This window comes from Equus przewalskii, chromosome 6, assembly GCF_037783145.1.
Source record: "Equus przewalskii isolate Varuska chromosome 6, EquPr2, whole genome shotgun sequence".
Taxonomy (NCBI): Eukaryota; Metazoa; Chordata; class Mammalia; order Perissodactyla; family Equidae; genus Equus; species Equus przewalskii.
Window position 1 is genome coordinate 72370112 of NC_091836.1, and position 15256 is coordinate 72385367.

At 40.5% G+C, this 15256-nt stretch overlaps 1 protein-coding gene across 1 annotated transcript; it reads right to left on the bottom strand.

Moving 5' to 3' along the window:
- Positions 1–14016: 14016 nt before the first annotated feature.
- LOC103553764 (olfactory receptor 52P1-like) lies at positions 14017–14964 on the bottom strand. The gene has a single exon (XM_008524476.1). The coding sequence runs from the start codon at positions 14962–14964 to the stop codon at positions 14017–14019; it is 948 nt and encodes a 315-aa protein (XP_008522698.1).
- Between the last annotated feature and the right edge of the window lie 292 nt (positions 14965–15256).

A 15256-nucleotide genomic window follows, 5' to 3' on the forward strand; every position in this document is an offset into this window, starting at 1 on the left:
CTGTATCTCTCTGCTTTGAGCTAGAGAGAAATTTTGGCACTGCCAAGTCTCAGAAAGCTGCTCAGTATAACTTTTGGATAGTGCCGGTTTCTCAAGTATCAATGATAGCTGTGGAAAAGCCATTCACTTCCAATCCAAGTGATCTACTAGGATGTAAGCTCCGCAAGGCCAGGGGTTCAGGGACTATTTTGTTCACTGATTTATCCCCAGCTCCAAGAATAGTGCCTACCGTATAGTAGATGCTCAAGACATATTGTTGAATAAATGAGTAGGGAAGATGAAGGGGCAGAAGATTCTTGATAGCTCATCCCCAGGAAGAGAGAAGACTGGGAGATCTGAATGTCTGAGGCCTGTGGGGGTAACAAGCAGTTGATAAGGTAGCATAGAAAGAGGTGAGGATGGATGTCAGAGACCTTGGGGACAAGGCATGATTCTCTCTATACTATTTGGTCAAGAAGGCTGTTTCTAAAGGTGCAGCTCAGAGAGGAGCTAAGTTTTTTTGTGGAGCGTTTTTGAAAGCTGTTTCCAAACCTCTAGGGAGAATCTTATCCAGAAACTGAAGAATATCTCATTTCATTGCCCTTGGCCCGCTCAGTCCTAAAACACCCATAATGTTTCTTGAAGAATTGAAATAAGGAGATTTCTGGTGGAAAAAAACTACTCAAATTTAATAGAAAGCACCATGAGAGAGCTGTTAGAAAGGACCTTGCCTATCTCCATGACCATCAAGACAATTGGGAATTTAATAATTGTAGTCATTTCTGTGTGTCATTTCCGTGAGCTGAGACAAGAGAATGAGAAACTCAGAGGCAAAAAGGTGGGGTGGGGAGCTGTGAATCCCGAACATGTAGTTTTAGTTGAAAAAGTTGTTTTCCCATTATATGTATTTACACTGGCTACTACAGCACGGATTCCAAGGAACTCAAAACTGTGTGCTTATCAATAATGAGGAGGAGGCCATTGGCAACCCTGCTTATCTGAAGGTCATAAATCCTGCCCATAGAGACCAAGAAGCTAGGACACGGAGTCATGAGTTTAGAGTTACTGTTTTAGATTATGTCTGGTAGAAGCCAACCTAAAAGTTTCAGTAGATCCCGTTTGGCCACTTTGGGAGAGGAAACCATTTGAAAAGAGCTTGTGCTGTATGACGGCCTTCCTCATCAGGGCCACAGATATCGGACTGAGCAAGAACCATGTTATCCAGGCCCCTCATCTATGTCACCCTCTACTCCAATAAGAACCACCTTCTGATCAGGGAGCCAGCGTGTTCATCTCACTGAGGGTCCCACTGATCTCTATCAGAAGCCCTCAGCTGACATGCCGGTATTGAGGACCACAAGCAGCCTTGGGCAGTTAAAACAAAACACCTTGTATACAGGCCCTGAGGCTGGAAAATTCCTATTCAGAGGGTTAGCAGAATTAGGATTGGATATTAGATACCCAATCTAGGATTGTGGGGATCCTTTGGCTTTGTCATTTTTGCCTTTTCTCAACAGCAGCTCTGAGCTTGGAACCTTCTCCCATCCATAATCCCTGGCACCATACCACAGACATTCTTACTGCTAGTCATTCCATGGCTCCACTGATGTCAAGAGCTGGAAGGGATCTGGGGGTCTATGTCTCTACAACTTTACCTTCAGGGTGCACGCATCTCAGCACATCCCATAGGACCTCCATCTTCTCCACAGGCCAACAACTACTGAAGTATCTGAGCCTGACATAAGAGGGAGTCCTGCGATGGTCTCTAGCAAGTTTGGTGACCAGTTTACCCACTTAAAAGATTATCATGGTGTGATTTATAGTGACTTTTAGATTTTGCCATTAGTTAAAAAAGTCTGTATACATGAATCTAAAGCTCCCACTCGTAATCATTAGGTTAATAAGACTGTTACCCACCCATGTAGAAAACCTGAGTTAAAAAAAAAATCTTACCTCTGGCCTATACCAGCTGTGTGACCTTCAGTTAATTCACCTCTCTGAACTTCTGTTTCCTCATCATTATAAAGTGGGGATAATATCTACTTCGCAGAGATGTTGTAAGGATTCAACTACAAAATGTACATAAAGCACTAAATCCAGCAGCCGAGAACCAGTTTTATGTGTGTTTGTGTTATTTGATTAACGCCTGGCTTTCTTAATTCTCTGCAAGGACCATGAAGACAGTTGTTTTTCCTGACTTGTCTAACCTTAGTGCTTGCCATGTGGCCCAGAATATTGTAAGCCCTTTAAGTATAAAATGAATGAATAAATGAAAAACTAAATTTCTAGCAAATGGTAAATGCAATTAATTATATAATTTCATTGAGCTCAATAGATGGGAGCATTTGTTATCATCATTATGTATCAGGTAGCTTTGATTTTGTATTGGGTAGCTGTGACTTTGGGAGGAAAACGGCAAGCACTGGTTGATTTTTTGCAGACGCAGAATTTAGGTTCAAGGTCACACTGCTCTGTAGAACCCCTGAGTTCATTAATTCATAACTAAGCCTCTCAAGGACTCCCAAAGGGCAGTCTCAAAGGGGTGATCCAAATCTAGTCTAGAAAATCTATGGTATATAATGCCAGCCAGCAAGGCTTGGCCTCGGTTAACTGGCGAGTATATTCCAAGTGTGTGATACCCTAGAGCTGTATGGGGTCTTTAGTGACTGTAGAATGAGTGGTTGACTCACTGACATTTTTAGATCAAGTAAAAAGTTTGTGCAAACTCTTATGCCTTCCTGGCTGCTAGCATTCAAGGAATTGTGTGGGAGATGGTCCTAGACACAAGGCGTAGGAGAAGTTTTATACAAACCAGAATGTGTGTCTCAAGTTCTTCAAAGCCAAGTTTTTCCAAGGAGATTAATCTACATTGTGCATGGATTGGCCATGGGCAAATTATTTCTTAACAGCTCTCTATAAGGCAAACAGTTGTTTTTCCCTTTTATAGAAGAGGAAAAGGAAGCCTACAGAGGTTGACCTAATGAACAATTGCTATGAATTCTCTCAGTGATGTGAGATTACGATGAATGCAAAATTATGTTACAATGTTTTGTGGATTAGAACAATATGAGGAAAATGGCCCTTTGAGAGATATCTTTCTGAATTCCTTCTACCTCCTCCCATGGAATAGAATAAGAGGGTAATTTGAGGGAGATAGAGAACTGGAGGTCAACTGCATATCCAAGAGAGGAAAAAGCGTGAAAAGGAGAAAGGACAGAGAGAGAAGAGAGTGTTGACTGCATTCCCGGGTCTTACTACCATATGGGGAGGCCTTGCTGGGGAGTTGTCTTGCTCTTGTCTTGGTATTAAGAAATGCTGCTAGTTCCTGTTTTGTTTTTAAAACTGTGCCAAAAAGATACCAGCAATTTTCAGGCATCTGAAATGTAGTCTAGATTTCAAATTCTAGCTCTGCTTTCAACTACTTCCCTAACCTTGAGCAATTGCTTCAGTTTTCTCTAAGCTCGATTTCCCCCTCTAAAATGGAGATAACAGCTCTTGCCTCGTAAAGTTGTTGAGAGGATTAAATGGGACAATATACACAACACTAAGAAATACAATAAAATGTAATAACATGTAGGTCCAACTAGTATTAACATAAGCAATTAGATGTCCCCTAGGCTCCAAACATCTGGGACAATCACCTTGCATAGTTCTTTGCCATATTAACATAAGCAATTAGATGTCCCCTAGGCTCCAAACATCTGGGACAATCACCTTGCATAGTTCTTTGCCAACATCAACCTCCTCACATCTAGACAAGATGCTCTAAATTTAATAATCACTCATCAAAGCTCTAGCAACCCCAGGAGGCCTCGCCTAGCTTCAGCACAGGTTTGAGAGTTATCTAATTCCCCAGCATCACAACCCCAAACAAACACAACTTTAAAATTCAATTAAATGTAATTTGACTACCAACCTACATTACTAAGTATTTGCAAAAATGACATCTAATTATTGCATGCCCTAGGGGGCTGGTACTGCTATTGCCACTTTATAGAGAAAGAAACTCAAATGATTGTGTCCCAGAGGTAGTGGGCTTGCCTCTCACTCTGCTACACACACTTTCTGAAAGGCCTTTATCAACAGCAGGCTCCTATTTATTTTTCAAGGTTGATGTAGGACTTTCCACGAGAGGCAATGTTCATTCTCCCTCTTGCATGTCTGTATGTCCTCGTGTAGGCATTTATTACAATATACTATGTCTTCTTCACAGACTGGAATTTTTTTTTTTTGAGGAAGATTAGCCCTGAGCTAACATCTGCTGCCAATCCTCCTCTTTTTGCTGAGGAAAAATGGCCCTTAGCTAACATCTGTGCTCATCTTCCTCTATTTTATATGTGGGACGCCTGTCACAGCATGACTTGACAAGTGGTGTGTAGGTCTGCACCTGGGATCTGAACCAGCAAAACCTGGGCCGCTGAAGCAGAGCATGTGAACTTAACCACTATGCCACCTGGCCGGCCCCCAGACTAGAATTTTTTTGTTGAGATACATCTTGGTTTTTCAACTTTATTCTTGATACTATCAATGTATAAAGACTTAAAAGGCTATTGACTGAAGGAATAAATAGCGTTTCCATTATGAATAGAGCACTGACAGTTTAGAATTTCTTGTGATCAAGTATTTGAAATTACGGTTAGATCATGTTCTGAGTCTGCATTAGAGCTCACATGAGGGAAAGGTCCACATTTAGTGTCAGATTCCATGATGTTTTTCTTTTAAGGAAGCATCTCACCCAGGCTAGACTAAGTTTCTATATCTCTAGAACTGCCAACCTTGTCAAGTATGATTTGTAAAGATGTAAATATTAATACTCACATATTTATTATCATTTCAATATTTAGTAACTGCATTATGGGTGAGCTGTTCTCATAAATGACACAATGAAAGGAATTCTCGCAGCATTAACAGTTTCCATCTTTCAGGTCTTTATTATTTTCACTTTCCTTCCTCAGGGTAGTTCTTTTTATTGATAGCTTAATATTTCTTTAAAAAACCACTCTATTCAGGTACGATTGACATACAAAAAGCTGTAGGTATTTAATGTATATAACTTGATGAGTTTGGAGATAAGAGATCTACTGTACAGCATAGTGCCTGTAGTTAGCAATACTGTACTGTATACTTACAAATTTGCTAACTTAAAATGTGGCGCAAAAGGCAGAGGTCCTCCATGGCAGCCTTAAAGGAAATGAATTTCCTGCAGCCAGAGGACAGATTGCTGAAAACCAGGCCCAGGATATGATTTTAAGGGTGGCAGAAATATAAAGATTGAATGTACAGTCTCAATAGGTCATCTATGTCAAAGTAAATTCCCCAATAGGCGAAGTGCGGGACCTTAAGAGCTGGAAAAGAGGCATTTTGGTGAATGGGCCTAAAACTACTGGACCTTAAATATTTTCCAAGCTTTCCAGGTTGGCAGAAGCACATTTTCCTCCTTGCTACAAGAGAACAGTTTCTCTTTGTCTGGGAATCATGACATGACCTCACCTGAAGCAGGTGCTTTGAAAGGTTTTCTGTCCTCTTCAAGATCTTCTTCGTCACTCTTCATTGCTTCCAAGCCAGGTTACATCTTAGAACAGTGTAAGAGGAGAAATACAGTATCTGCTCCTAGAAGAAAGAACTTACATAAAAAAGAAATTGTAGAACGTATAACTGTGGTGTACTTCTCATCCTTCCCCCAGGGAAACCTAGCAGTCTGAATTCCAGCTGAGAAACATTGTATTAACATAATAAATTTCCTATATGGATTCTTACTTCGTCAGGTTCTTCCCTTCTTTGCTGTCTTTTCCTCTTCTGACCTCGTCTCCTGAGGTGACTCAGGCTCTGTACATTAATCTTATGACTTTGACAACTGTCTCCATTTCTTGCAAAAACTGAATGGAGCTTGTCCTAACCCACGTCACAAGGTCATTCTTCTGATTCCAGCCACCAAGACATCTAGTATCTGTCTTCTGACTCTTGAGATGTCCCAGGCAGCCATCTTACAGCTATTCATTGCTTCAAAGCATTTATTACTAACAGTAACTTGTTTAAGCCCATCTAATCACTTGTATGAATAGGCTACAATGTTGGCCACAGGCCTATTGGAATTACAAGATTGAGAAACGTGGTGTCATGAGAAAGGCTTAGACCCCTAATCCTGCTGGGAGAATGCTTAAAGAGCGGGTGTCAGACAAAGAAACCAAAAAGGGCCCTAAAACTGACTGTCAGGTGAGAAGAACTGGTAGGCCTGAGGAGAAGATGAGACAATAGAGGAGTACATGTTATGATGGATCAGCTGCACAAGAATGAAAGGAGAAGACAGTGCCACCTGGTGTACTAGAAAGTCACGGAGACTGCAACTAAGAAAGTCAGTGAACAATAGCTTTATGTAGAGCAGCATCCCTGAATTCACCGGTTTCCTGGTGTTGGGAAGACAGAGTTTGACATTTAAGTTTCACTAAGTTGGGAGGAATTGGTAACATCTCAGTCTTTGATTAACTCCAGAAAGGCTACACCTTTAATAGAATATCTAAGTACTAAGGGCCATGATCTTGGAATATGAGTAAAAATGAAATAATAAAGTCTTAATAAAACCTGAAGTTAAACTTCACAGGATCAAGATCATTGGCCCATCAATAAGTTAACTATGCCTGTTAGACAAAAAGTAAAAGCTCTTCAAAGAAAAACAACAGGATCCAGAGACTTTTAAATGCATCATTTGCAATCTCCAGTATACATTGAAAAATTACTATACATAATAAAAATGCATAATCAAGAGAAAAAAGTCAGCAGAGAGAGACTCTGATAACCCACATTTTGGAAATACTGACAAATATTTTAATATAACTATAAAACTGGTTGAAAGAATCTACAGAAAATGATGGATAAATGGGTGATAATATGGAGTTTTAAGGAGAAATTTAAAAACTATAAAAGAATCAAATGGAAATTCTAGATCTGAAAGTGTAATATTTGAAGTAAAATCATAGTTAGGATTAACATCAGAATTGACAATGCAAAAGAAAGGATCAGTGAACCTGAAGACCAAGTCAATATAAATCATCCAATATTCTATTAACGAGTTAATAGAAGCAGAGAGAGAAAAGCAGTTAAAAAAAATGAATAGAGTGACATGTGGGTCTCTATCAAGTAGTCTGATGTATATGTGATTGAAGTCCCAGAAGGAGAGGACAGAGAATGGGTCAGAAAAATACTTGGGGGCCAGCTCTGTGGCTAAAGTGGTTAAGTTTGCATTGCTCCACTTTGGTGGCCCAGGATTTCACTGGTTTGGATCCAGTGTGTAGACCTAGCACTGCTCATCAGGCCATGCTGAGGCAGTGTCCCACACAGCACAACTAGAAGGACCTGCAAGTAGAATATATACAACTATGTACTGGGAGGCTTTGGGGAGAAGAGAAAAAAAGAAGATTGGCAACAGATGTTAGTTGAGGTGCCAATCTTTAAAACACACACACACACACACACACACACAAAGGCAAGCCACTAACTGGGAGAAAATATTTGAATATCATATATTCAACAAGGGGTTAATTTCCAATATATATAAAGAACTCGTACAACAACAAAAAACCAAGCAACCTGATCAAAACAGGGGTGGAGGATACGGACAGACATTTTTCCAAAGAAGATATACAGATGGCCAACAGGCACATGAAAAGATATTCAACATCACTAATTATTAGGGAAATGCAAATCAAAACTACAATGAGATATCACTTCACACCCATCAGAATGGCTATAATTAACAAGACAAGAAATAAGTATTGGAGAGGTTGAGGAGAAAAGGGAACCCTCATACACTGCTGGTGGAAATGCAAACTGGTACAGCCACTATGGAAAACGGTATGGAGATTTTTTAAAAGATTAAAAATAGAAATACCATATGATCCAGCTATTCCACTACTGGGTATTTATCCTAAGAACATGAAATCAACAATTCAAAGAGATTTATGTATCCTTATGTTCATCACAGCATTATTCAAAATGGCCAAGAGGTGGAACCAACTCAAGTGCCTGTGACCAGATGAATGGATAAAGAAGCTGTGGTATATGTATATACAATGGAATTCTACTCAGCCATAAAAAAGACAAAATCGTGCCATTTGTGACAACATAGATGGACCTTGAGGGTATTATGTTAAGGAAAATAAGTCACACAGAGAAAGACAAACACCATATGATTTCACTCATATGTAGAAGATAAACACATGGAAAAGGAGAACAGATTAGTGGTTGCCAGAGGTAAAGGCGGGCAGGGCAAAAGGGGTAAAGGGGCAAATATGTATAGTGATGGATAAAAACTAAACTACTGTGGTGAACACAATGTGGCCTATGCAGAAACTGAAATATAGTGATGTACATCTGAAATTTACACAGTTATAAGCCGATATGACCTCAATAAAATAATTTTTTAAAAAAGAAAATCACCAAACACTTGGAAATTAAGCAACACACAACCTATGGCTTACAAAAATATCATAAGGGAAATTAGACAATAGCACAAAATATTTTAACATAGCATATTAAAGTTTGCGGGATGCAGGGCCCGGCCCTTTAGCCTAGTGGTTGAGTTTGGTTCACTCTGCTTCAGCAGCCAGGGTTCAGTTCCCAGACACGGACCTATAGCACTCATTGGCTGCCATGCATGGCAGCGACTCACGTATAAAACAAAGAAAGACTGGTGCAGATGTTATCTCAGAGGGAATCTTCCTCAAACAAAAAGAAGAAGGTTAGCAACAGATGTTAACTCAGGATGAATCTTCCTCAGCCAAAAAAAATTGTGGGATGCAGCTAAGGCAATGCACAAAGAGAAGTTTATACATAGAAATTCTCATATTAGCAAAAGAGAAAGGTTTAAAATCAATGATCTAAGTGTCTATCTTAAGAAGCTAGAAATATAAGACCAAATTAAGCCCGAAGTAAATACAAGAATGGAAATAAAGAACAGGAATCAACGAAAGAAAAAATAGAGAAAAATCAACAAAGCCACAATTTGATTCTAAAAATTAGTAAAATTGATACATTTCTCTTCCCTGCCAGCATAACAGAACAGGACAAAACACACACAGATAACCAATATCAGAAATAAAGAGGTGACAAGTCCTACAGAATTGAAAGGATAATAAGGGGATATTACAAACAATTTTACATATGTATTCACATATTATTTGACAATTATTTTGAAAACTTAGAGAAAACAGAAAATCTGAAGAGATCTATATTCATAGAAAATTGAATGTGCAATAAAAAATAAACTTCAGACTCAGATTTCTTTCCTGTAGAATTCTATCAAACATTTGAGTAAATAAACATTACATGAACATTTTCAGAAAATCGAGTCATAGGGAATATTCTCCAAGATATTTTATGAGCAAGCAAAACTCTGATATAAAAACCTGATAAGGGAATTACAAGAGAGAATTACAAGCATATTTATTGTGAACATAGATACAACTATCCTTATCAAAATATTATCAAGCTGAATCCAGTAATATATAAATCCAGTAATAAAACTGAATTATACAATACATTACCAACTGGGGTTTATTCCAGGAATGCAAGGTAGTTTAACATTTAAAAATAAGTCACTATAGTAAACTCCATTAACAGAATAAAGGAGATAAACCACGTGATTACCTAACTGTATGAAAAAAAAATGATTTGACCAAATTCAACACCATCTGGATAAGAACTTTCAGCAACTGATAAAGGGCATCCATGAAAAAACCTACAGTTAACATCATACTTAATGATGAAAGACTGAACGCTTTCTTCCTAAGAGAAACAAGGTAAGGATGTTTGGCTTAATGATTCTATTGAACATTGTGTTGGAGGTCTTAGCCAGTACAATAAGGTCAGAGAAAGAAATAGATGTCATGTAATCAAAACCCAGAAATAATTTTTGTAGAAATTAACAAATTGATTTTAAAATATTTATAGGAAGGCAAAGAACATAGAATAGCCAAAACCACTGTGCAAGTACAGTGTTGGGAGACTTCCTCTACTTCATTTTGAGACTTACCATAAAGCTATCATTTTTAGTGTAGTATTGAGATAAGGATGGCCAAATAGATTAAGGAAAGAGAAAAGGAAGTCCAGAAATACATCCACACAAAGAGCTGATGGATTTTTGACAAAGTTGCCAAGGCAATTCAATTTGGAAAAGAAAGTCTTTTCAACAAATGATGCTGGAACTGGATATCCATATACGAAAAAATAAATCTTAACTTTACACCATTATTTGTATTGGGTCATAAACTTAAAATTATTAGCTAAGCCTATAGAACAGAGCATTAACCATGAATAAAATTATTTTGACTTTATCATAAGTAAAAATTTCTTTTCATCAAAAGATACCAGCAGGAAAATCAAAGGGCAAACCACAAAATTGGACAAAATGTTTTTACTATGGATATATGATAAATGACTTGTATTTAAAATATATAAACTACTAGTACAAAACAACAAGAAAGCAAAAAATTCAATAAAAATGGACAAAAGACTTTAAACATTTCATAGAAGGCGTATGCATAAACAGTAAACATGAGAAGTTGCTCAATGTAACGAGTCATCAGAAAAATGCAAATTAAAATCATAAATTACTATTTACAAACAGTGGAATGGTTAAAATAAAAAAAAGAACGACAATATCAAGGGTTGACTAGGATGTGGAACAACTGGGAATTGTCTGTCGCTGGTGAGAGTATAAAATAGTACAATTACTTTGGAAAATGATTCGGTAGATTCTATTAAAGTTAAATGTATGCCTACCTTATAACCCAGAATTTCCACTTGTAGGTTATAGCAGCTTTATTTGTAACAGTCAAAAATAGGAAATAAGCCAGGTGTCCAAAAATAAACTTTGATATATTCATACAATGGAATATGACTTAACAATAAAAAGGAATCAACAGCCAATGCACTTAACAGGAATGCATCTCAGAAACAATATGTTGAGCCAAAGAAATTGACAAAAAGAATATACATTGTATTATTCCATTTATGTGAACTTTTGGAACAGTAAGTTTGATCCCAGGTAATCAAAATCAAACAGTGGTTGTCTCAGTGAGGGAGTGCAGGTATTGTCTGAAAGGAGCACAATGGAACATTCTGGGATTATGAAAATATTCAGAATCTTGATTAAAGTGGTGGTTATACCGATGTATCATTTGTCAGAGATCAAACTATACACTTAATATATTTTATTTTAGGTAAATTATAACATTAAAAAAGAATGGTTTGCGGGGCTGGCCCCATGGCCAAGTGGGTAAGTTCACACCCTCTGCTTCAGTGGCCCAGGGTTTCTCTGGTTCGGATCCTGGGTGCGGACATGGCACTGCTCATCAGGCTATGGTGAGGCGGTATCCCGCATGTCACAAGTGGAAGGACTCACAAGTAAAAAAAATATATACAACTATATACTGGGGGGATTTGGGGAGAAAAACAGCAGGAAAAAAAAAGATTGGCAACAGTTGTTAGCTCAGGTGCCAATCTTAAAAAAAAAAAAAAAAAAAGAATGGTTTGGGAAAAATAAATCCAACCATAGCCAATATAGTCCCAAATAGGATGTAGTCAGTTTTCTTAACTTCCCATCGTTTGCATTAAATATCTTGGGGAGTAGAATTTATTGGCCAATCTCAGGTCTGATTGTCTAGCAACCTGGGATGTCTGTGGGCAAATTAAGACTCCTAATTTCCTGTGTGCTGAGCCCCGGAGTGGAGGAAGAGTTATTTAGATGGGTAACATGGGAGTCACCGAGAGGACATGGGGGCATTTTGCTAAGACCTCATATTCAAGTTGTCACCAAGGATTTATCTTCCTGAATCACCATTATATCTACAGCCTCTAGAACAGTGTTGGGCATGTTGCATGCTCTCAGAAATTTCTGTTAGAAATATTATCCCCTCTCTTCTAGATTAAACCTTATTAGATTCTTTGTTCTAGGGTCTAGATTTATAGGAACTCACCTGGTAAAGAGCAAAAAGCATTGGATTTAGAGATATGAGTTTGAACTGTGGCTCTGACTTGCTGTTATGAATTTACTTGCTTTCTTGGACAAGTTACTACCTCCATAACTTCTGCCTCTGGCTTTGTAACGTGGGGGTAGTTAGTTATTTGTTCCTCATCGGATGGATATGAGACTACGTAGGAGAGCGGGAACATGCTGAAACAACATATAGAGTTTTAGGACAGAAGGCAGTGAACATCCCGGAGCTGTGTGCCAGCAGTGTCACAAAAAGAATATATATTGTATCATTCCATTTATATGAACTTTTTAAAACAGTAATTTTGAAGTCCTTTGAATTAAAGTGCACAAAATGGAAGTGAAGGATGTGGACTTTTATGCTTATTCTTACTATTATGACCTTACAGCACATGTTGGCCTCACAGATGTGAAGGGAGGTGGCCTCGTTGTTGGAGACAGACTGCGGCCAAGAACTTGTGCAGAACAGTGGATACCCAGCTGGAGAGCAGCTCCTTTGTGTGCACAGAATCCACCTACATGCTCTTGCTGCTCCAGGATTCGGCTGCCCGGGGAATGAAGTGCTGAAGCTGACTCCACAAATCAGCGATGTTGAGGCCTTCTGGGCTCTGGGGCCATTTTTCATTACATTTACTCCCCGAACAGAAGAGTCTGGCCTCCTGGCAGCTGAACTTCCCCAGCCGTCCTCATGGAAATGGCTTCATCTCTGTGAGAACAGGCCCTGGGGGGCCCCTCTACCTGTTGGGAGGAGGCCACAGCTCAGGCATTGACCCCGCCTACACTCTGCCTTGCAGACCTGTCCCTGGATGAGCAGAGGCCTTGAATGCTGCCCAGGCCCAATGCCTTCTCCTACTTGCCTTGGTGCCAAGTGGGCAATAAACCAGATAAGGCAAAGGGCACATGCTGAGGCAGGAGTGACACAGCCCCACTGTCTTCCACTGTCCCCATCTGCAGGATTGGGGCAGCTGTGGTGCATCTCTGTAAGAGGAGTTTAGGTTTGTCTCCCTGCCCCTGCCTGGCTCCCTGGACCTTTGAGGCTTGGTGGCAGCTCCACGTGGCCACTCCCAGGCAATAGAGGGAAAGATTATGGATGTCAGACTTGATATCACCTAGCCTGAGACTTTGTTCCCACATCTTACACCTAGGCATGGTTGAAGGCTAACAAGGAAGAAGCTTTTCCCTCTTGTACGGAGGGGTGCAGTGAGATGAGGTGGGCCCTGGGACCTCATTTTCCCTGAGCAAGATAGGTGTCCTTACTCACTACCCAAGGTCGCTGTGCTTACCCTAATTATATTGGTTTAATTTGGTTTGGCTGCTGTCTCCCTATATGTTCTCTTCTGACTTATAGTGAGCAGTCACCATGAGAGGAGGACTTTTGACCTAATCAAGTCCACACGCCTAGATTTTAGCAATATATTTGGCCCATAATGCATGCTCAATGAAAAGAAAAACTCCTCTTCCAGAGAACCTTCCTAGATTGACATTACACCTTGTTGCTTACTCCTCTGTTCATGGACACAGTTTGCCCATGATTCTTATTTGCTGTTCTTGTCCCTATGGTCCATCAATGAATTCTCCGTCTCTGTGCCTTTCAATTCTCTGTGTGTGTTTCTCCTGTCAGACTTAGAACTCATGGAGGGAGGTATTCATATATCTCTATCAGGGTAGGGACAACCGAGTGTGGATGAGGGTTATTTCTCCTTGTCAGACCAGTAGTCATATCTGCTTCATTCTATCAAGGTCTGCTGAAGGTAGGAGCCATATCAAAACAGCAGAGTAGGATTCCCTGGGAGGCCATCATCAGCTTGGTAACCATGTGTCCCATTACACAGGGGCTCCCTGAGCTTTGTAGCCATATCTATAGCACAAGTAGAAAACACCTGACGCTTCTTCCCCCATCTGACTTATGCTATACCTCCTTATGAAAGTAAGGATACCATTGAGCATGGGTTTCTGTCTCCCTATCATGCTAGGAGCCACTGGTCTCTTAAACATTGCCCAAGGACTATGAGGAGAAGAGGATAGGGTCCAGGGTGGGGTGGAAGACTTTATGACTGAACAGTAACCTGCTTCAGTAGTCGGAGGGCCCCATCCCGGATCTGCTTGGTCTTCATGCCATAGATGATTGGGTTGAGCATGGGTGGTACAACAAGGTAGAGGTCAGCCAGGAGGATGTGGATGTGGTGGGGCACATGCTGGCCAAAGCGCTGTGTGTAGAATGAGAAAAGTCCTGGTGTATAGAAGAGAAGGATGACACCCAGGTGGGAGCCACAAGTGCCAAAGGTCTTAGCCCTTGCCTCCTTGGAGGAAAGGCCTAACACAGCCCGGAGGATGAGTGCATAGGAGACAGCAATGCAGATGGAGTCAGTGCCCACCACCAGCGTGGCAGCACTGATGCCATAGATGTTGTTTGGCTTTGTGCCCCTACAAGCCAGCTTCACCACAGCCATATGCTCACAGTAGGAGTGGGCCACCACTCGGTTACAGTAGCTCAGCCTTGCCAGTAAGCAGGTGAGTGGGGTCATGAGCCCTAAGCCACGAAACACAGCAACAGCTCCCAGCTTGCCCACAGCCTCTAGGGGCAGCAATGACCCATAGTGCAGTGGCCGGCAGATGGCCAAGTAGCGGTCAAAGGCCATTGCTAGCAGGATGCCAGATTCTATGGCTGAGAAGCCATGGATAAAGAACATCTGGGTAGCACAGGCTTCAAAGGCGATCTCAGCAGCATTTGCCCAAAAAAGTGCAAGGAGCTTGGGTACAGTAGAGGTACAGAGCACCAAGTCAATGGTGGACAGCATACATAGGAACAGGTACATGGGCTGGTGCAGTGAAGGCTCTGAATGCACCACCAGTAGCACTGCCGTGTTGCCAAGTACTGCAAGGGCATACATGGAGCAGAAAGGAAATGCAATCCAAAAGTGGGATGCCTCCAGGCCAGGAATCCCCATAAGCAGGAAGGAGGTTGGGTTCTGATGGCTGTGGTTTGAGAATTGCATGGCCAGGTGAAGGTGGGGTGGGTAAAAAAAAGGCTTTACTGCCTTGCTCTGAGCCCTAGCAACCCTGAAAGATGAAGCAGTTGGGATTCATCCTTATGCTGTGGCTGAAGCTGAAATTGCAGCAGAAAATATTTGAATTAGACCTTATGAAAAACATTCAGGATGAGAAGATTGTAGAGCACCAGGAAATCATGTAACGCAGGAGGTAGAGTTATTACCAGGGTTCAAAGAAGCCCTTGCTGCTCGTGTCTGCTTCAATGATGTCTAGGCTGGGGTCTGTAGGGTGAATAGC

Bases quoted from the DNA above. Each gene is read 5' to 3' on its own strand.
- LOC103553764 (XM_008524476.1), bottom strand. From the start codon at position 14,964: ATGCAATTCTCAAACCACAGCCATCAGAACCCAACCTCCTTCCTGCTT.